At 47.3% G+C, this 21,728-nt stretch overlaps 4 protein-coding genes across 7 annotated transcripts; 3 read left to right on the top strand and 1 right to left on the bottom strand.

Annotated features, from left to right (window-relative positions):
- Nucleotides 1–1,734: 1,734 nt before the first annotated feature.
- Nucleotides 1,735–2,626, top strand: LOC6553816. The gene is made up of 2 exons (XM_001979513.3): nucleotides 1,735–2,110; nucleotides 2,201–2,626. Exons 1-2 carry the CDS (start codon nucleotides 1,876–1,878, stop codon nucleotides 2,611–2,613), a joined length of 648 nt encoding a protein of 215 aa, XP_001979549.1. The 5' UTR covers nucleotides 1,735–1,875; the 3' UTR covers nucleotides 2,614–2,626.
- An 862-nt stretch (nucleotides 2,627–3,488) lies between these two features.
- On the top strand, nucleotides 3,489–19,020 carry LOC6553817 (protein unc-79 homolog). 4 transcript variants are annotated; one of them, XM_026977566.1, is made up of 28 exons: nucleotides 3,489–3,823; nucleotides 3,996–4,104; nucleotides 4,166–4,285; nucleotides 4,426–4,587; nucleotides 4,657–4,827; nucleotides 4,892–5,167; nucleotides 5,294–5,992; nucleotides 6,050–6,712; nucleotides 6,779–7,050; nucleotides 7,114–7,215; nucleotides 7,268–7,412; nucleotides 8,209–8,265; nucleotides 9,063–9,142; nucleotides 9,581–9,643; nucleotides 10,853–11,176; nucleotides 11,235–11,383; nucleotides 11,442–12,175; nucleotides 12,250–12,327; nucleotides 14,188–14,455; nucleotides 14,514–15,156; nucleotides 15,215–15,289; nucleotides 15,349–15,501; nucleotides 15,580–16,569; nucleotides 16,629–16,807; nucleotides 16,875–17,029; nucleotides 17,090–17,808; nucleotides 17,869–18,047; nucleotides 18,107–19,020. In XM_026977566.1, the coding sequence occupies exons 2-28, from the start codon at nucleotides 4,050–4,052 to the stop codon at nucleotides 18,924–18,926; spliced, it is 8,331 nt and encodes a 2,776-aa protein (XP_026833367.1). In that variant the 5' UTR covers nucleotides 3,489–3,823; nucleotides 3,996–4,049; the 3' UTR covers nucleotides 18,927–19,020. The 4 variants fall into 4 exon arrangements, with proteins under 4 accessions (XP_026833367.1, XP_001979550.2, XP_015009683.1 ...); XM_001979514.3 differs by having other exon boundaries at nucleotides 12,250–13,011; nucleotides 15,349–16,569; XM_015154197.2 differs by lacking the exon at nucleotides 8,209–8,265 and having other exon boundaries at nucleotides 15,349–16,569.
- Nucleotides 18,950–20,385, bottom strand: LOC6553818. The gene is made up of 3 exons (XM_001979515.3): nucleotides 20,136–20,385; nucleotides 19,360–20,077; nucleotides 18,950–19,304 (listed from the first exon to the last, which is right to left on the bottom strand). Exons 1-3 carry the CDS (start codon nucleotides 20,279–20,281, stop codon nucleotides 19,062–19,064), a joined length of 1,107 nt encoding a protein of 368 aa, XP_001979551.1. The 5' UTR covers nucleotides 20,282–20,385; the 3' UTR covers nucleotides 18,950–19,061.
- On the top strand, nucleotides 20,367–21,720 carry LOC6553957. The gene is made up of 2 exons (XM_001979516.3): nucleotides 20,367–20,622; nucleotides 20,672–21,720. Exon 2 carries the CDS (start codon nucleotides 20,689–20,691, stop codon nucleotides 21,622–21,624), a length of 936 nt encoding a protein of 311 aa, XP_001979552.1. The 5' UTR covers nucleotides 20,367–20,622; nucleotides 20,672–20,688; the 3' UTR covers nucleotides 21,625–21,720.
- Nucleotides 21,721–21,728: the final 8 nt, after the last annotated feature.

The raw sequence follows: 21,728 nt of genomic DNA, 5'->3' as shown, positions 1-21,728 counted from the left end.
AGGATTTGTCTGCCAGACGACCAACTTATGAGTTTCCATCTACAACTCCGGCCCAAGAGATGCGGCTCCTGCTCCAGCTCCAGCTCCAGCTCCAGCTTCGTTGCCCCGAGGGTTGTGGCAACACATTTTGCGGTCTGCAGTTGCAGCTTCTGCTGATTCTGCTGCTGTTGCCATTGTTCCCACCGCCCCGCCGCACCACAGTTGCAGCCCCGCCCCACCGCACCACAGTTGGAGCCCTGCCCCACCGCACAGCGCAGTGGTGTTGCTCCTGCGTAAGCCTGCAGGGGGTGTTTATGCTGTTTGCTGTTTGCTGTTTGTTATTTGCCGTTTCGCAACTGTGTGTTGGCCATGAATTGGCTGCAAACAACGTTTCCGTTTTGGCCATTATATGGCGCCCACTCCACAAATGGGCGAGCATAATAACCGGCGGGGGAGGTGGTGCAGATGGGGATAGCTACCCGTCGCCGCTGACATTTTCACACATTTCAGCGGGGTGGGTGAGCAAAAGGATTGCCTTGCAGTATCCTTGTTCATTTCCTCCTTGCTTTTATTGTTGATGATTTATTGATGTCCCTTTGTTGTTGGCGGCGTGGGGCTTTTTCATTAACTTTTTATCAAGGATTCGGGGTTGGACATACATAAATGGGGGACAAGAGCAGTCACGTCTAGGGTTATGAAAGCTGTCAAATTAAAGGGCAAACATGCTAAATATCTACTACTGTTTAACAAGATATATGTATAATATATTAATATTTTAATAGACCATGGTGGTCCTCTTTTGATGCTCGGTATTGCACTCCGTAATAAGTAATTGATGAATTTTAATGGCTTTCAAATTGATATGATAATGTATATCTGTTTTTCAGAATGTCCACACCTTCGCCAGACAAAAGCATACGCTCCGCATGCTGCAAGTGCCGCAGCAATTGTCCATTGTTTCGGGTGTCCTGGCAACCGGCAATACATAACTACATAAATTAACGGACCTCGATTCCAGGAGCAGGACCACGGAAAGGGATCGGGCCAGAGCGGGAGGGATGGCGCAGTGTCGACAGCAGGAATCGCCACCAGCTCTTCAATTGATTTTGCGAAACCACTTTGCTGGTGGGCCCAACTCAGGAATGGAACACTGCACCACTAACTGGACAGCGGACAACGGACAGCGGACAGCGGACAGCGGACAACGGACATCGGACGACGGACTTCGAAGTTCGAACATTTGAGACAATGGGGCAGCAGCAGCATATGAAGGGGTATTGTGTGCACATATTGAATGAATTGCCTTTGGCTTTTATTTCAGCTTTTTTCTGGGGCTGCAGGCTTCAGTCCAGTTTGGCTTTGTCCTGGCCGAGGAAACAGTTCGAATGCGGGGAGAAAATGAAATCAAAGTCGTATCAATTGAAACCTGTTTCGATGTCGTTGTTAACACATGTTAACCAAACGTAGCCAAATTGCTAAGGCAAATGCAATAAACGAGGCAGCAGAAACGAAATCGATATTGTTGTTATCTACACATGTTTTTGAAAGCATTCCATAACAAATTTAAATAAAACGGTTAGATATTGATATATTATAGTAGGTATGTTTTGATACTTATATAATACAACAGGATTAGTTTGTTAATCAATGTTCTTATCATGTACCAATCTCAGACTCATACTAAAGTTAAAAATGCTAAAGTGACCGCTCTAATCAAGTTAACTTGAAACTACTCTTCTCAAAATGTGACAACTAGTTGGCTCTGGATTTTCTAGCATTTTGCGTCTGGTATTCTATTCAACAACACCAGTCACATTAAGCTTATATTTCGTATAAAACCGAGTCATATTTTTCTGTTAAAAACCGATAAAATTCCGGTGGACATACTGGACGAAGATGTCCAATCTGCAAGATATTCCGCTTGGCGACCAAGGTCTGCCTGTGGATGGCCCCGAGGTGGCCCCCACGCCAAAATCAAATTCCTTGAAGCGCTTCTTCAAGATCAGCAAGAAGCCGCTGATGCGTGACCAAGTGGAGGATGACGACGACTCATCCTCCCAGGACAACAAGGAGCTGGGAAAGTCCAACACGATAAGTCGCTTCTTCACTCGATTGAAGGGAGCCAACAAGGGTAAGATTCTATTTTGACAGATTCAAAATTTGCTAATAACTTTCAATTAACACAAATTCGCTTTGAGTAATCACAATCCTCACTTGCCAGATGGTCAAGAAGCTTCGGGCTCGGCAGTCGATCCCGTCGAGCATGAGAAGCCGCTGCCGAACGCCAAACCCACGATTAAGACATCTATTTCGTCCTACTGGAAGCTACTGTTCAACCGCCAGAAGAGCCAGCGCCAAACCGCGGTCTTCGGACAGTCCAATAACAGTAATGTGGAGAACGAGTCTGAAGAGATCCACGAGCTCCAACCGGTAAACCAGGATCCCGATGCCGATTCTCAGCCGACTGCCAGAGATGAGCAGGAGGAATTGGAAGACGGCGTGGATGCGGAGCCAGCCAATCCGAAGCTCAGAAAAATTGTTGCCAGCAAGGCATCCGACCAGCAGATTCTCAGTGCCTTAGAGGGCGGCCAGCTATCCACCACCCAGCACGAAGATGATGCGGGTTCCATGTAGCCGTCTTCTCCATTGGAACATCTAGATTTCTCCCAGTCCTCAGCGAATGATCACAAATCGATTGGGGCTGTTCAACCTCACACAATAACTCTATATATACTTTAAACACTTAAAGGATTCAAGATATTTCCCTTCTCATTCGTGTACATACTCAAACATTTCCGCTTTAATTCCACAAATTATTATTTCAAGCTCTCCACGAAATAAACACACACCCCCAATAAGTTATGGTGTCATATCATCTTGTCCAGTAAGCCCATCCGTTTTTGGTCGTCTGTGGGGTCACGGAGTTCAGTTAAATCGGTTGTTAAAACGTCTTCACTGTGGTTTTGATTTCCCAAACGAGTTTCGTGTTCTGCGTTGCAAGCGGTGGGGTTAAAAGGTGCCGCATGAGCCAGACAGCCCCGGGAATCTTTGGGGTTCTCACTTTCGAGGAAGCCCTAAAGTGCGACACCCCCAAAAGTTGGCTAACTAAATCCTGTAATGAGTATTTAATTGTTGGTGTGCGTGGTATTAAAGAACAAGGGTGTGGACACATTTGTAACTATTCTGACCGTAATCATCTCCAAAGAGTTATATGCCAAGATAGCGGACTTATTACTTCGAGGCGTCTAGTTATCTCTACAGTACTGTGGAAAATGCGAAACATACCAGTTGCATATCAGGATGAACAGCTGCGCGCTGTTTACCAACATTGAGCACAATCTGCGCACACTCCGGACCCGGCTGAAATAGTAAATATTTACATTGGCCAGACCAAAACAAGCACTTGTTGCAAGCCGACCGGTGAGTGCGGCAAATGCGAGATAAACACGCGATATGCGCATGTCCTACTTCCGAACAGCTGTTTCTTGGGGCTGCTGTCGAGGGTGGGTGGTAAAAGTGGGTCAAGCACCCACCCCACAACTCCAGTTTCTTCAAATTCCCTCACATTTACAAAAAAATATACCAAACAACATAGCACATTTAATAATTAAATATATTTGAAATGCATTTCCACTAGAACCGCTTCAATCTTTCCCTTTTAGCCTGTATAAAAGGCAAAATGGCAAAGAGGGTGTCGACGGGCGTCCAACAGATAGAACAAAATTCTTGCACAGATACACACCATAAACTCAGTTTAGTTATAGAGATTTTTCTTCGTGGACGTAGCTTGCTGTAAAACCCGTAAAAAATTGCAAATCTATTGAAAAAACTAACCAATTTCGAGGTAATTTTGCCAAAAATATTAACCCAAGTTCGTTTCGCACGCGGATTGCATGAAAATTCCGTGTTTTCTTTGAAGTTTGCGCTTTCTTAACGGTCGCATCTTTTTGGGCGATGCATTACGTAATTCTGGGCGTCAAGTCTTAAATATTTTCAAATTTTTTACTTTACTGCAGAATGCGAAGTCCCTCGGCAGCAGTTTCGGCAATGCGAAGGATTTGTCTGATATAATGACTGGCAGCTTCAAGGTGCAACTCATCAACATGGGCACTCGCGCTGCCGCCTGTAAGTTGTCCCCAGAAGTCTCAGCTTCCTCGGCTGCTCAAGGACTCTTTTCTGCTTTCAGTTCAGGCAAAACTGAGAGCCCTTCATGAATACCACGTTCGTCTACTGCACAACGTCTTGCCTGCGCCCTCTGGCGTCGATATTGCTAACAATATCAAATACTTTTCTCAAACTCTACTAAGTAAGTGCTTTTATAGGAAATAGGGCTATAAATACTGTTATGGTATCAACTTTATAGTATTAATATTGTTTTATCTGCTATTTTGGCCTTTTAAATATTTTCCCTACCAGCAACTTATATCTACTAACCTTTGTCCACAGCTGTCCTTAAAGATGTGCGCACCTCGCCGCACGAGCTTATCCGCGATCCTCTTGAAGATCCCACTCGCATGTCTGCCTATCCCAATCTCGAGTATGGCAACCTCTACAATGCTCTTACAATGCTCATCGATGTGGCACCTTGCATCCAGTACGGCCAAATCGGTAAGATACCTTAAGCCTGAGGGATCTTAGTACTCCTAATACTCCAATGGGTGTTATTCTCATTTTCAGTCTTCGGAAAAGCTCTATTGCAGTGCCTAAGCTGCATCCTTCCCTTCCTGGACAAGGATCTTATCGATAATCTACCCTATCTTGTAAGCTCTACTATATCAGTACTACCACCAGCGTTGCACCAATGCATCATCAACGCTCTATGCTACTATATCTTGCCCTTTACTATAAGTGAGTAGTGCTACTGCCCCAGAACATAGAAACTGCTTTATATACCTTGGTTTGTAATGGCCAGCTCGTCGAAGCTCCGACGAACAGGAATGTCAGGCCTGCCAGTCGGTGTCGTCGGTCATCATGATGGTGCTCCAGTACTCCAACAATCCAGCTCACCATTGCCAGCTCCTGGAGTGCCTTATGACCCTTAAGCACAATGTGGTCAAGGACATCCTCTGCGTTGTGGCCTACGGAACCGCTGTTTCCCGAACCTCGGCTGCTAAGCTGCTATTCTACTACTGGCCAGCCTTCAACGCCAATCTATTCGATCGCAAAGTTCTGCTCTCCAAGCTAACCAGTGAGCTCAATTTACTTTAGACCCTTCAGATCTTATTCCTCCTATCTCATGTTAAAAGAAATTCATATTCAATTGCCAGTTACATGGAAAACAGGATGTGATATAATTATATTCTAATATTCTTAGATGACCTGGTGCCCTTCACCTGCCAAAGGGAGCACTGCCCGAACTCCGGGAACGCGGAGGCGGCGAAGGTGTGCTACGACCACAGCATCAGCATCGCATACGCCCCCGACTGTCCGCCGCCCCTTTACCTGTGCATCGAGTGCGCCAACGAGATTCATCGGGAGCACGGGAGCCTGGAGTTCGGCGACATCCTGCATCCCATGCAGCAGGTGTCGATGGTCTGCGAAAACAAGAACTGCCGCTCCAACGAGAAGTCGGCCTTCTCCATCTGCTTCTCCACGGAGTGTGCCAGCTTCAATGGCAACCACCCGATCCGGTACTGCAGCCAGTGCCACAGCAATAGGCACAATTCCCGGCGAGGAGGCGATCACGTGGTCCATCGCAGTCTGCAGCCCGCCTGGCAGATGGATCCAGAGATGCAGATGCACATGGTGGAGTCGGTGGTGAGCCTTCTGCGCGAGGCGAAGCCGTTAAACTTTGAGCCCGGCAAGGAGTCCTTGTCGTCCGAGTCCAAGAAGAATGGCTCCGGCATTACGGCAGACAATATTTCTCTGGAGGAGCGTCAGAGACTGGGACGTTATGGTATCTGGCTACTGGTGGGTCGCTGCACTCCTACTGCAGATACTCCCGTGGAAGTTCTGGGCAGGATTCTGAGCATGCTCTTCCACTGGTTTCATGTGACCGCGTACTCGTATGATGGTATGTAAAGATGATACATTATTTGTGCACTTAGGGAGCATCAAAGTTTCTGTTTAGCTGCCGGACAAGTGGAAAGTACCATTGAGAAGCTCAAAGTTGATCACGTGTGCAACTGGCTGAAGGACATCTGCCGTATCCACTACAACGTCTTCATCTCCTGCCTGCTGCCACATCCCCCGGAGTATGCCCGTGTTGGAGGCCATTGGGAGACCTTGGCATCGCGAACAAGTCACTTAAAAGAAGGTCTTCAGCGGCTCATTTGCCTGGTGCCGTACGAGGTCATCACCTCCGAGATTTGGGACTATGTGATGCCCCACTGGATGGAGGCCATCACCAACGACGTGGCCGAGAAGGAACTGAACGAGCTGAAGATTGTGCTCAGCAAGATCCTCGATCCGGAGATGTCCCCCCTGGGCTTTGATGCCAAAACCATGTACAACTTTGTGGCCATTCGATTTGAGAAGACAACGGCGAAGGTGCAGCAGCAGGCGCTCCACTGGCTGCAGATCCTCACCAAGCTCGAGATCCTTATCCCACTGGTGCAGCTGTTCGCCATGTTCGGCGATGGTGTTCGCATAATGAAATATGGCATCCAGCATGAGCTCATGCGCGAGAAGGATGCCCAATCTCAGTCCCTGGCCAAGGCTCCCAAGACGCCGTGTAAGGAGAGCAAGGAGACCAAGGCGGATATGGCCAATCCACCCAGGCGTAGCTCAATTTGTGAATATTTTCACTAACATTTTATCACTAAGTACAAGTATAATGCATTTGGTATTCATTCAATAGCTCCTGTTGTCGAGGATGACTCTGGCAATACGTCTGCCATTTCCGATGACGAGGCGCCAACGAATCGTCACACGGAGTTCTCCACGGATGCTGAGCACAACCTCACCTGCTGCATCCTCATGCTGGACATCCTTCTGAAGCAAATGGAACTGCAGGACGTGGAGCAGCACATGGGCATCCACACGAGTGTCTGCGAGAACGTCTCCAGGCTCATCAAGTGCATGGTAACTGCAGCTCGAGTGGGCCTCAGTAGTCACGTCTGCGCCTTAAAGGTTGGTAAATCCATTTGAACTCTAGTAATTTCATTAAATTCAACGAATAAATTAATTTATTAGGTGGCAGAGTGTGCCTATTGCGAGGCTTCCATCATGTGGCATCAGCTAGCCACCAAGTTGGTCCAGTTCATGGCCCCCTTGAATCCAGTTCGGCCACCAGATGTAAATCCTCCACTTAACTTCAAGCATTACTTTCTTATGAGTGACCTTCCAGGTTCCCATCGAGGACATCATTGAGGAGGAGAAGTCCTCGCGGAAATCTCCACCCGAATCCGACAAGGAAAAGACCCGTGATCGAGATGTTTCTCTCTCGATGGCTCCGTTACCCATTCCCTTGGGGCCTTTAGGAGGATTTGCAGGTACGCTCCAGACTTTTCAACCCATTTTCCCTTACTTCAAGACCCTTAAACGAACCCCCGTTGTATCATAAGCCGTCTTTAAAGTCCCACCAAAGTTTCTTCCCCAAAACCCACCCAAAACCTACCCACTTATGAATAAACTAACCACCGTAACAGTAAAGCAGTGAAACGTCACCAAAAAGTAGCTAAATGTAGACAGTACTTGAGCCTGGTCTATATAAAATATATTACATTTTTTGGGCGAATGGTATGGAATGGCGACTCGCCCGTCGAGCGTCCCTATAAACAACCTAACTTAGCCTAAACCCACGTTTAAACGCAAACCGAACTTTGTTTCAACCTACAACTAGAAACCTGCACTGCTATGCCTTGTAAACTACCAACTTGACCCAACTAAACAATCCTCAGACTAAATCAAACAATCTCAGCAGTATGAATTAACAGCCATCTAAACGATCATTCGTGAAAAACATACCCTCATCCCGATCTCATCAGTACATTATCTTTTAAGCCATAACTATTTGTCTATCTTGCTATCTCTCTCTACATAAATATGTATATTTGTTTCTCTCTCTCTATCTCTAACATATTCTACTCCGCGTCTGCCTGTACAAAAATAACATAACTAACGCTATCTCTCTCTCGCTCGCTCGCACCCTCTTCCGCGCGTACGAAACTGTCTGTCTCTCTCACACTCCAAAACTTCTCGTCTATGCCCAAAAATAACTAATATATACTCATGAAATACTACAAAACTAATACCGTACTAAATTTAAAATCTATCAATCATTATCAGATATCTTTAAGCTAGATCAATTCTTTTCAGACGATGGAAAAATTATTATAATGGCAGGTGATGCACCACAAGAAAATTTTTCATTCGTTACAAAAAAATCAAAAATACAAATAACAAATTTACATTACATTATAAAGCATTTGTTGAAACATTTCGTTACTTCACTCAAACAAACCAAAAAAAAAAATATTTTCTTAGCCATACGACACGAACAACAGAAAAAGACACAATAGTTTCGCTCGATCACTCTAAGAAACTTTGCCTCCACAAGCACACTCCACACCACTCTCTATCTCTGTTTAGCGTTACTAGAGTATATGAATATTAGAATATCCAAGCTTTTATATCTAGTTGACCTCCGTAGATTGACCGCCCCTAGAGAGTTCAGTTCTGTTTTGCTGCAGATCGATTTCCTTTCGGTTCGGCAATAGTGCTCCCAAAAATATAACACAAGTCTGCGAGTTTTCAATCCAACACTACAAATGCACAGAAGCCACACATATTTTATACGATCTTTGATTTTCGGTTGGCAGTACGAGTGCCTAGTTTAATTCCCTCCGTTGTATTCGCATACATTTCAAAACCGGGAAATCCACGCGTAACTAGTACCCGATTCCGATTGGCAGTAATGTAATCACTTGCTCAAAAGTCTGCATGAGATTCTTTCACCGAAACTCCTATTTTCTACCTATCCGAATGACACCTGTAGGATTTCTATATGCATGCATGGTTGATGATTTGTGAATGCCAAACAGTTGTATGTTCACCACTAAGCGAACTTCATTTTTAGCTGGACTCGCCTCCGATCTGTGCCGCTCCAATTCTAATCCCCCTGTATACTTCTCTTTGAAAAGGTCCTGTGCCAGTGGCCGTGCCCCAACCAGAACCGCACTCCGTTGGCGGAGTGCTCGTCCACATGCCCCACGTGTGTTCCGTATGTATTTCGATTATAAGCTATGCGAACCGTACACATTATGTTCTTCAGTTGTCACTCCTTTATTGACGACCCTACTCGAATTTAAAGTTCTTTACACACTACAAACAATATAAAAGAAAGAATAATATCGAAAGAAAAAGAAATGTAACTCAAAATATTATGCGTTGATTGTAGGTATTTTGAAACACCCCATATATACATATATATTCTATATATTTGCTATAAATATTCAAATAATTAATTACAGCAACAAAGCAATGCTAAGTTAAAGTGAGCATTCGAGCTATTTCATTTAAACGACACATAATCTCTATTCGATTCACTTTTGCTTTCCTTACACAAATTCCAATTCAACGTTTTAATTTCAAAAATTGAAATTCGATAATTGTCGAACGATTATACAAACGTTTTCATTTCTTCATATATTTTTTATAGAATAACGAAAATGGGCATTCAGTTGATAGTAATGAATTGAGAAAAGTTCACGCCACAGACGAGGTACTTTGTGCATTCTTAAAAAAAGAAATACCAAACAAAAGACAAACAACCCAACCAACAAAAGCTATACAACTTTGTTTCAAATTTAAGTTTTATCATTTTCCCAACTATTAAACACCCATGCGATCCGATAATTGTATAATTCGTTATTCAATATCTATAGTTTTTTATGTGCAGTCAACAAATCGTACTCTTCGTGTGTAAATAAATGTACAGAGTGTTTTTTGTGAAATTGATTAAGTTTTAGTTTTTCTTAAGAAGTAATCGTTTCTTTCAAAATTTTATTTATGAATACTTCAGTCCTAGAATACTACAAGCACTATAGAGACATCCTCTTAAAGTTAACCTTAGAGGCATTATAGATGACAAATAGGTTCAAGCAATGACGAAACTGTAAGCTAAATTAGTGACAATTCATTTTAATTTAATTTAATGTTTATAGTTTATTCTACTGCTGATAATTACAGATTTCACTGAATAACATAATTCACGACACCTGAAACAGTACTTCCTTTTAGAGAAAATACGCAAAGATAAGCTTTTTTATCTTACTAGTTCAATAGCATTGCGATCCGAGTCATAGATTCCTTATAACTTTTTCTTTACTAGTTTTTTAATAATTTTATTCAACTACTGTGTCTCAAAGTATCTTGTATGTGTGTGAAAACAAATTACAAATTATCGTAAAACGACCAAAAAATCGAAAAAACGAGTTATAAATGTACATTTTTTTAAGTCAATCTCGATTTTACATATCTTATTTAACATGTAAATATTGCGTTCCATGCTAATTTTATTCACTTAACTCTTAATTCATTTATTTTATGGATCATTGTTGAAGAGCATGTTCAATGTACAGCACTGTCACAGTTAATTGCCTCCCCCACCTCCAATCAATAAAAAATAAATTGTAATATTACTTTTATCACATCAATGCACAGAAGATGTAACAAAATTTATGCAATTTTACGTGTGTATGTATCGTTCTTGATGTAAATTACCTTGTTACCTAAACGAATCTTAAGACGGATATGTAAGTGTAAACAAAAAGTCAAAACCTCCCGAACATTGCATTTGTCTACATGTGTTGTCAAAGGAATGTAGCATATCGTACACACCATGTAAACCACGTGTATATACGATGTAAACCTGTTGCGCATCCATGGCAATGTGCCCCTTTGCTGATCCCGCCTCCTTTGTCTCATGCAGATCATGACGGCCACGGTAGAAACAGTTTCAGAGCAACTCGACCTGGCCTCAATCCTGCCCACAGACCGGGCCATAGCCCGCTCTATAACCCTTTCCGATGCGGACGTGGGCAGCGCCAATGTCAGCGTGACCAAGGCCTCGGTCATGGGTGAGAACGGTGCCAATGGCGGGGCGGCCTGTGGCGGCGGGGAGAACGGGAGCGGATCCGAGGACGACGAGGAGGAGGAGGACAGCGACGACTTCTGGCACACCTCTGTGGGCAAGTTCAAGTTCACCCTGGATACGCTGCCCCAGCCACTGCAGTACATCCATCAACTGCTCACGGTAGGAAATAAATAAATAAATACTTGTATTTTAATTCGTAATCCTGTTTTTTCCAAAGGAAATACCTACCATCAAGAAGCCGGAAATCCTGTACTACGTCCTCCAGTGCCTGAACACGATGGCCTTACATGGCGATGCGTTGGCCAAGGCGGCGAGGGAGCAAAGAGGCTTCTTCATCTGGTGCCAGGAGAACCTTCTGATCAAGAAGTAAGTGCTTATCAGGAAATATGCTGCAGTAGCCCATTGAACAACCCACCATTTCCAGCCTTTGGGAGCTGTGCAACGCGGAGCACTCTCACATATGCCAGGTGGGCGTGCCGCTGCTGCTGCACTGCATCACGCTGCCACTCGGATCGGATGTGTTTTGGCGTGTGGTGCAGGAGGCTTTCCACGACACGGACTGGCGCGTCCGCTTCACGGCAGTGGAGCGAGTTACCGTGATTACCCGCTTCATGGACTCCACTCCCCTGCGCTCCGAGGTGGGTCTTCAGACGGCCCTGGCCACCGCCTTTTGCCACCTGATCGCCAGCATGGACGACGTCAATGTGTACGTGGCGCAGCGGGCGACCCTCTACATTGGGACAATCCATGACACGGCAATTCGGTCGCTGCTCTTCTGCCTGGAGTCCCAGTTCGACCTCTTCATCGTGGACCGTCCAGTGGTGTTGCAGTCGGTCTACCAGCTGCACAACTCCCTCTCCGATCGCAAAATGCTCGGCTGGGAGTTTTTCCTGAACCGATTCGACACGCTCTTTGTGGAGGCACAGATCAATCTGGAGAAGTGCGGCGACATCTCATACCTGCGGGATCTGCGGAACTCGGACAACGGCAGTGAGGCCCTCTCGGCCAAGATTCAGAAGGCGAGGGAGGCACTCAGCCAGTCGGACACCAGTGGGGGCATGGCCAAGACGCTAAGCGCATCCTTCGGCACGAAGTGGCCCTATAAGCGAACCATGTCCGCGCCAGCCAGCATGGCTCCTAGACAGGACAGCAAGTTTGGTGAGTTTACAACCAATACGAACATCTCAAACTCTCTAATATGTATTCACTATACCTATCCTCTTTTCGTACAGTTCCGGAGAAGGAGAAGATCTACAGCCGTCAGGTCTCAGCGCCCATTCTCAAGCGGAAGACCTCGCGCTTCGGACTGGGTCAGTTCCTGGGCAGTAGTAGTGGGGGGGCTTCTGGCAGCAGCCAGTCCGTGAACCCAGCAGCAGCGGCAGCGAGCTCCTCGCGACCCAAGCCGCCGCCTTGTCCCGTCCACCAGCCAGCGCACACGGCCTTTCCCTATCACACCCACCACCACCACCCACATGCCCACCACCCGTACCCGTACCCTCACCCGCATCCACACCATCATCCGCATCATCATGCCGGTAGTAGTGCACACTTAGCCACCACCGCCACCACTTCGGCCGGTCTAGTCTCGACGCACAGCCAGAGCCACCAGTACCTGGTGCACTGTGTGCCCCCCAGTCACCACAGCCCGATGCCAACGCTGCAGGAGGCGGAAACACTGCTCCGGTCCCAGGCGGCCGCCGACGCTGCCGCAGCGAGTGGCTCGTTGGGCGGATCCCTTGGTCATCCGGGCCAGGACGCAGCGGCGGTAGGATCGGGCACAGCCGGAGGCAGCACGGGAAACTCGAATCCCCATCACTCCTTTCACTCCCACTTCCAAAAGCATCCGTCGGCTCCCAACTTGCTGCCCCCGCCGCCGGCCCCCAGTCCCAGCCCCTCGAGTCTGGCCTTCCCCATGCACTGCACCTGTGATGCCGCACCACATCCGCATCCTCAGGTCTCGGGTGCGGCGGCCACCGGCAGCGCGGCGAACCCAGGTAGGTGCTAGAGCACGAGTGTCCACTGTGTCAGTTCGTTTTGTGAATCCCCTCCCCTCGGTGGTGTCTGATGATCGGTGTTCTAGCAAAATGCCTACACCACTCACTAGGCTGCGTAGACTAAGGCATTTATTTATTTATTTTCCTTTATTTTTTATTTAGTTTTTTCAGTTTTAAACATTCGAAAATAGTGCACGAACTATTAAGTTACTTTTCATAGAATACATTTACATTATTTGAAACCCTTTGTATCAAATAATGATGATTAATTAGCACACCAATTAGAAACCCCATCCTCGTGAGTGGTGTATCCAATTTTCGGTGTTGCTTTGGCTTAGTCAGTGTGTAAACACCATTCGCATTATCATCCAGAACAACCAAGATCGGAGAAGTACTAGTTAGGAAACTAGTTTTTAGTTTATTCGAATTGGCACGATCTCAGCTTATTTGTTAATTTTTGTTATAGAAACATTTTGATTCTCTAACTTCCTATTATTATTTATTTTATTACTGTTTTTGATTTATTAATTCTTCTGAATTGAATTTCTATATGAAAATAATTAAGGAACTAAAAGTGGTTTCCGAAGAACTGTAATTTAAGCATGAAGAGGTACTGCATTTTTAGACACACCCTGCCATCCCAAACATAAAGCATGTTCTACCACATCCACAGCATCGCCATTGACCATTCACCACTCACCATCGATCTATCTGCATCACACTGTTCTACATAAGTGTTATATCTGTATTATCCAGCTGAGGTTCTGTTGTGTGTTACTCTGCTTTTCATAACAAATGTCGTTTAAGTGTGTTCCCCTTCGAACTGGTATGTATGCTAACTTTTCTATCGCGGTCCACTCTACATAAGAAAACTCTACTCTTTCCACCTACACCCGTCTCTCTTTCAATACTTTGAATTGCCCTCGACAAGTTGAAATTGAACTGAAATTGGCTCTTACTCAACAGAGACATATCTGTATATTATACAAGATTCATACAAAATTTTAAATCAACATAAGCAAAATCAATCTAATTGTGGAATTGGCATGTGGCTGTGACCAAAAAAAAAAACAAAATCAAAAAGATATTGGTGTTTTTCCCTCTTCCCCTTCATGGAAATGCAATTTGTAGAGATCCTAAATTATAAAATATACATATGCTCTAATTCCTATGTAGATGGTCACATCCACTCATTGGGCGGCTTGAACGACGAAAATCTCATTGGACTACTTTCGAGAATCACGGAACTGGAGGAGTCGGATCGGGAAACCATTCACCTGCTGGTTTTTATGCTGATGCAGTTCATGTCCCGCACGGATCAGGCATATCCGTCAGAGGAGAAACCGATGACCAAGACCCAGAATATTGTCCTCAAGCACCTGTTCCTGCTGCTCGGTCACAACCAAATCGACAAGACCTTCCATACCACTCCGGAATCACTAAGGTATTACACATTTCGAGTGGTTAATGCCGTGGTAAATAATATTCTACATTTTCCATAGGGTTTCGGCCGTTTTCAATGCGTTCTTGGCCAATCTGCCGCAGGTTTTGGACCAGAACCATTTGATCGGGGGCCTCATCATGCCCTCGGTCATGCAAATCATCCTCTATGCGCCAAATCCGACAAGCACCTCGGGCGAATCCTACCAGAACATAGTCTTCAACTATTCCCTGTGGCACCTGGAGCAGTATCCGCGTCGCAACTGGCTCTTTTCCTTGCTGGTGGTGCTCTACAAGTACTCGTACACCCAGCCTCCTCTGAGTGGATATGTCATCGCTGGCATCCGCCTGATCATGAACAGCTTGCGGGGCCACTTCCACCAATGCCGACGCATTCCCACCACCACCATTCTGGACATTCAGGGCGTGGGTGGCGCTGCTCGATCCCGCGACGTCAGCCAGCCCTCGCTTGGCACGGATCCGGACGACAAAGAGGCCAGTCCGCCGGCCAGTCCAATGTTTCCCTCGGAGGGAACCAGTGCCGCCTCCAAGAGCAAGGGTAATGTGGCCTTCACTCCGAAATTGCAGCATGCGTTCCGCAAGTACAACGACTCCAGCCTAGATGCAGATGAAACGGAATCCGAACTGGTGGCCATTCCGGAAAGCGATCTCTCGGATAGCACCTTACACGGAAGCAGTGCTCCGGTCGGTTTTCAGTCTTGGGATGCATTATAAGTTAAATAATCTGTATATTATGTTGCAGGGATCCTTTGATGATACCATACATTTCGAGGACGTCATGCCACGCAACCGTAGAGCCCTTGAATACACCGAAGAGGTGAATACTTTACATTATAGGTTATGCTTTGAATACTTAGCTAGATTTATCCAAATCAGAAATCCACAAAATCCCACAAGTCCATGATCACCACCAAGGTCGGCGATACGTACACCACCAAAATCAAGGCCACCACTACCAGTGAGACTTTGGTGACCACACACACCAGGCACAGTTTGCAGGAGGGTGTTCGCATGATCGTCACCCCCTTGGTGGGCGCGGAAACCACGGAGACGGCGATTGTTAGTCCACCAGTAGATGTTCATCGCGCTGTGACCGTGCGCAACAAGTCCCTGGAGAATGCGGCCGCCTCCACCTCGAAGATGTTCGCCGCCATAGCTACGAATCACCTAAAGGCACTGGGCGCTTTGCAGGACATGACTCCGGCAGTGGATAGGAAAGCAGGATCCAGCAGCGGTAGTGGGAGTCGATCGGCCAACGGAAACGGAAATGGCGGTGGGGGAAGTGCTCCAGCTGCTATGCAGGCATCTTCTTCGACGGCTACTAGCAAGCCCATTGGACGACATAAGACGATTGTGGAGTGCAGTGCCGGAAACTCGAGCTCCTCGGCGGATGATTCGCGGCAAAAGAAGTCGCAAACCAAATCCCTGAGACGCACGGATAAGAACTACGGCTCGCCGGACTCACCACTGTCCAAGATGAGCGTGATGCCCAATCCGAGGGAAGAAATGGATGAGAGCATGCAGAGCTTGCCGCCACCCAAGAGCATTGCTGCCTTGGAGATTCCCACTCCGGAGCGTCTCCTGCCCATCGGAACGCAGGACACGGTGGCCACCCTAGTGGAGCGGGTGAGAGATGGCCTGAACCTGCCGGACATCAGTCATCTCAAGCAGGACAGCCTTGATGTGTCGGAGAGCACCAAGGATGATGTAACTCCTAGCAGTAGGACGAACTCTCCCCGACGGCTTATAAAGCAGGTGGCCCTGGAATCTCCTCCGAATCCAAATGCCCAGCTTCCATCGCAGCCCTCTGCCGACTTGCACACCTCCATTCTCAAGAATGTGCAGCAGGACCTGAAACAAAATGCTCCCGAAGGTAACGGGCTCACCACCAGCAATAGTATCAAGCGTCCTCGTCAAAAACTGGCTCCCTTCAATGTGGACAGCAATGCTATTCCGGATATTCGATCTCGGTTTGCTGGTTCCTGGCCACCGCCTCCATTTCAGCCGGTGGATCCCGAGCCCGATGATGATGATGACATCGGTGCGGAGGCCTCCAATGGGCATGGAATCCACTCAACCCCTCATGCTCCTCGTGGTGTGAGTCATTTAAATCTGTGTACATATCTGGGTATACATTCTAATCTTTGACTCCGCAGAGCTCTCGTCGTGTTGGAGATTACACCATCGTGGAACGCTGCTCCGACTGCGGTGCCCACATTGAGGAGTACACGGATGAGGAGATTGGCATCTTCATTGTAATCCTAGGGACCTTTATTCATCGAGAACCCGCCATGGCAGCACCGTTCCTGCCCGAAATTCTTACCATGACTTCACGGTAACTGCATCACTTGCATCACTTCAAAACTGCATCTTCAGACTACCATTATCTGCCTTTATTTTAGGATCTGCTTAAGTAGCACCCATGCCTGGCAAGGCGAGAATGGTCCACCTTTGGCCAGCAGTGCCCAGGCGGTTGCCTGTCAGTTCTTCCGCTGCGTGCTTCACCAGTTGGCACCAAATGGAATCTTCTTGCAAGTGTTCCAAACTCAAATGAAAAGTTAGTATTGGTCTAACATAAAGTTATTTATAATAACCAAACGCCAATTTCTCCATCAAGTGAAAGTCCGTCACCACCATTTTCGCAGCATTGCCAAAGCGCTGCAGGATTTCCAGGACTTGAACTCCACCAGTCCCATCTACATGGTGTGCGAGTCGCTGACGTCCAAGAAGGCATTACCCATTGACCAGCTACCGGTGATTTTCCGCAACATGGCTGAGTATTTGAATCTCCAGTGCGTCCCCACGGAAGCGGGCGTGGGCTTAGCCGTTTGGTCACAAGCCATGCAGGCCATGGAGTCGCTCCTTCGCCAAGTAATCGTCATCATGCCCAGTCTAACCAATGCGGAGTACATGCTGGACATCATGGCGGCGACCTTGCGGCTCAACTGTGTTCCGAAAACGCTGCTTGATCCGTACTCCAAGATCATGGCCTATTGTGTCCAGCATACAAACCTGGAATACCAAACGCTATACGAGCTGTGTACTCTGAACATTAGATCTTTCAGCAAGGATCGGGATAAGAACTTGCTGTGTCGTCAAATGATCTTTGAGTTCGTCCAGGCTCTGAAGTTCAAGTCCAATATTCCGGACCATAATCTACTCACCATTATTGGTTTTGTGCTCCTTGATGCTGGCGGAACTCTGCCTCCAGGTGCTGCTCCTGGTTTGCCTGACGCGGCTCCCATGATGACCACCAATTCTGCGGATTGCTTGAGGCAGTATATCAACGATGTTATTGATTTCCTGGCCGATTTTCACACGCTCAGCAAGATTAAGGTAGGATGGAAACATACTCGTATTTATTGAATTATTGATTACTAAAATATGTTGTCCCAGAACTTCAAGAACGGCCAGACGAGCAGTGGACTGGGTGAAGACACTTTGGGTGGAGTCCTCAAGGGAGCAGTGGCCCAATATTTGGCTCTGGAAATGTCGCGTGGTAATTCGAGGGACAACAAAGCAGTGTCTCGCTACCTTCCCTGGTTAAACAATGCTCCATCGTCCCTTCAGCAAGGGTAAGTTCCAGATCAGGATTACCATCTCCTTTAAATGATGCGAACAATCGTTTACGTAGACCCAAGGAGTTCACCGAGTGCGTGGGTCACATGCGCCTGCTGTCTTGGTTGCTACTTGGCTCCCTCACTCACATGGCTCTGATGCAGCGGCGTCAGGAGACGCATAGCATTCCTACGCCCATGCCGCAGCAGAATAGTCAGGGAACCGGTCCTGCAGCCAGTGTACATTATCAGCATCAAGGAGTTACCTATTCGCAACCGGTGCCTCAGGAAGCCTCCTGCCACATTGCCGATCACATTCAGGTGATCTTTGCCGGATTTGCGGAGCAGTCCAAGACCTCCGTGCTGCACATGTCCTCGCTATTCCATGCGTTCACTCTTTGTCAACTGTGGACGGTATACTTGGAGCAGATGGCCCACAACACCAACAGTAATGCGGAGGGCAGCACGCTGGGCGTTCTTTTTGAGTTCTGGGCGAAGGTAACGCCCTGCATCCTGCAATTGGTGTCCCACGCCAAGCCGACAGTCAATAAGGATCAGCCGCAGACCCCGCTGGACTTCCAGACGCAGAGCGCTAACTCCAAGCTGTCCGAGATGGTCAACCTGCACTTCCTTAGTCTGTTGGAGGCGTTGAAGGACACCAATTCCACAGTGCTGGGCAAACTGCTGCCAATGTGGAGCCCCGTTCTCTCCTCACAGACTCAGCTCTCGGACACGTTGCACGTCCGATTGCAGAACGTAAGGGACTATGCACCGGACTACGAGGAGCAGCAAACGTACAAGTCGGAAGCTCTGCTCAAATGGCTGCAGCGCTTGCAGTTCAAGATGGGCCAAATCGAGTTACAAGCCTCCACGGCCACGCAGTTCTATTCGATCTAGGTGTCCACAGAGTATACACATAGTTATGTATGCAGTCTTATTTAGTAATTGTTGCCTACGCGAATAAATAGTTTACAATGTTTCTGGAATATCGAACAGCAGAAATGACATTCTATCTCATGCTCTGTCCACAGGTTACTCAAACACCGTGTACTGAATGCCACTAGCGGCTACTCCTCGGTCTTGAATCGTGGGGTCGTGCACTTCATTCGCTTCGCTGGCTTTTTGCCTACCTTCGATGAGAAATGTGGCTTGGGGATCACGGTAGTTGCGGAAGGATTCCTTGGTTTTCAGAATGGATTCCTCGGGCAGGCCAAGTCCGAGTCGGGATTCTTGACGCCGGGCCAGCCGCTGTTCAGCCTGCTGAATGCGGACCTCCTATAAATGATGTAGATTAAGCATCGCATTCTGTACAGCAAAGAACTGAAATTACCTTAACTCGTTGCATGTAATCCATCTGTAACGCTGCCGACTCGGCCAACGGCACCAACTGGGCCTCTTTGTGCTGGATGAGTGGCGGAGTTGCTGCCGTTATCTCCCAGTGCTTGCCTTTTTTGCGCACCCGCTCTTTGTCGGGATCGTGGACATTGGACTTAGTGGTGCGGAATGGCATAAACTTTTCTCTAGAAGTATGCACATTTGTTTCGGTCTTATCAATGAGGTAGAGAGCATGCTGATCGGGAGGCAGCTCCTTGCGCAGCTTGTCGGCCACCTGACTGGCGTCTATTTCTACGATCTCGGCAGGAAGGGAACTGGTGTCACTATGTCCTGCCAAAGCCGAATCTGGGGAGTCGGTTGGTTTCTTAAACTCCTCAATATCCACCAGATCATCTGCCGTAATAAGACTCGTTGGCGGAGGAATCACCGTGACCTTCTTCTCGTGCATCGTTCCCTGCGCTATAATCTTGAGGGGATCCATCTCCACCTCATCATCGCTGTCCAGAATGTCGTCCACATGGGCGCCCTCGTCCATGTTTCTGCCACTCCACTCCAAGTTGTTGAGCGCTAATTTTCCCTTTTCGGCAATATTGAGCCCGCTCAGCATTCGAGTTGCCTCCTCCACTTCATCCCGCCTCCTGATCTCGGCCAGTAATTTCTCGTACGACTCCTGAAGACGCTGTCCCTTGTCAGGCAGTTGATGCACACGCTTTCTGGAGCGGGAGATGGTAAATATCAGAAGAAGCTCCACAGGTTGAGGCCGAAACTCACTTGAAGGACAGAAAGTGCGACTGCCTATCCTTCATCTCCAGCAGCTGCGGATATGTGAGGGTCTTCAGGTCCTTGCTGTGCTTCTCCTTCGCCTGGCTGGTGCCCGGGATTCGGCTAAGCGGAGCAGCAATCACATTTTCGCTCATTTTAGCTCACTTATTTTGCTTTAAAGTTTAGTATGGCCGTGTTGTAGTTGCGTGAAAATACTAAGATAGGCAAGGAAACTAGGGCTACAGCAATCCGCCTATCGATATCGACAGAATGGCGCGTTTTTTTTTTAATATATATTTTTAATATATAAATACCAGCCTGCCTTGGTATACAAAAGTAAAAGCTTGCAAATAATATAAAACCTTTGTTTTTACTTCTTGATTTGTTTAAAATACGTTTCATGTACCAAACTGCGAACTTATGGGGCCTTAAATATTCCTTAGGAATTCGTAAAAGAAAAAGACGGCTTTTGTTTCTTGAAAATAAAATAACATTGGTAAGTGCGAAGCTAGCTTTTTGAAATCCCTCACATATTTCTAATTTAGGACACATTTATGATGCCATGCCTAACGACGCGATAATCAATTCGGGCCCCTACGAAGTGGGACGCCTTCGCCGCCGGCGGGATCGGCGGGTGGCGGAGTACCTCTTCAGGCGTTCCATCCGCACCAGCAATCCGGAGCCCGAGATGAGCGCGTGTCGCCTGATCAAACTGCTGCTCTACCTCACCATATTTTATGTGGTTTTGGGCGCCTTTGCGACCGGATTGGTCCTCCTACTTATAGAGCATCACATATTACCGGATATGCCGGGATCCAAGAAGTTCCCCGGGTTAGCATCCGCGCCCGGAAAACCTGTGGGCGATGAGAAGCAAATTGTGTGGAGCCCGAGGAACGAGAAGGAGCTGGGTATCATTCGGCGCGAGATGTCGCATGTGATGGATCCATACGGTCTCATAGGAATGAAGCGTATGATGGGCTGTAACCTGGACGACAGCTGGGGCTATATGACCTCGAGACCCTGCATTCTATTGAAGATCACCCAGGCACTGGGCTTCCAGGCGGTCACCTACGATGACGCCTTGACGCTGCCCGACTACGCTCCGGATGAACTTTTCGACTATGTGGTGGGCTTGGGCACGGAGGATCGCTTAAACCGCATCTGGTTGTCTTGCCAGGTTATGGAGCCGGGACTGAACATTCAGTTTGACTACGTTCCGGATCGCTTCTTCGATGCCGTAGAACTCTTCACCTCTGGCAATGTCTTTCTGAACGAGTCCTCGGATAACGATGGCGGTACTTACAAGGAGGATCCCCGCTATAGGCGCATCATCGGTGTTCAGCTTAGCAACATTCCGCCCAACCGGAACATCAAAATCCACTGCAAGGCCTGGGCTAAGAACATCCCACTCTACATGGTAACGATCAAGTTCCTGGTCCGCCTGGCGGCACCTGTGCATCCAACCACTCCACTGGTACTGGACGAGTGGTACGAGTGAGATCTGCTGGCGTAATGAGGGGAAGTGATGGGTTCATTTAATGTTAAATGTTATCACCTAACAAAATGGTAATTAAAGATTCCATTTGGAGAAGTATGTGTTAT

The sequence above is a fragment of the Drosophila erecta genome, unplaced genomic scaffold (genome assembly GCF_003286155.1).
Source record: "Drosophila erecta strain 14021-0224.00,06,07 unplaced genomic scaffold, DereRS2 tig00000000-arrow-pilon, whole genome shotgun sequence".
Lineage (NCBI taxonomy): Eukaryota > Metazoa > Arthropoda > Insecta > Diptera > Drosophilidae > Drosophila > Drosophila erecta.
The sequence above is the reverse complement of the archived record's forward strand: the minus strand, read 5'-3'. Positions and strand labels throughout refer to the sequence as shown.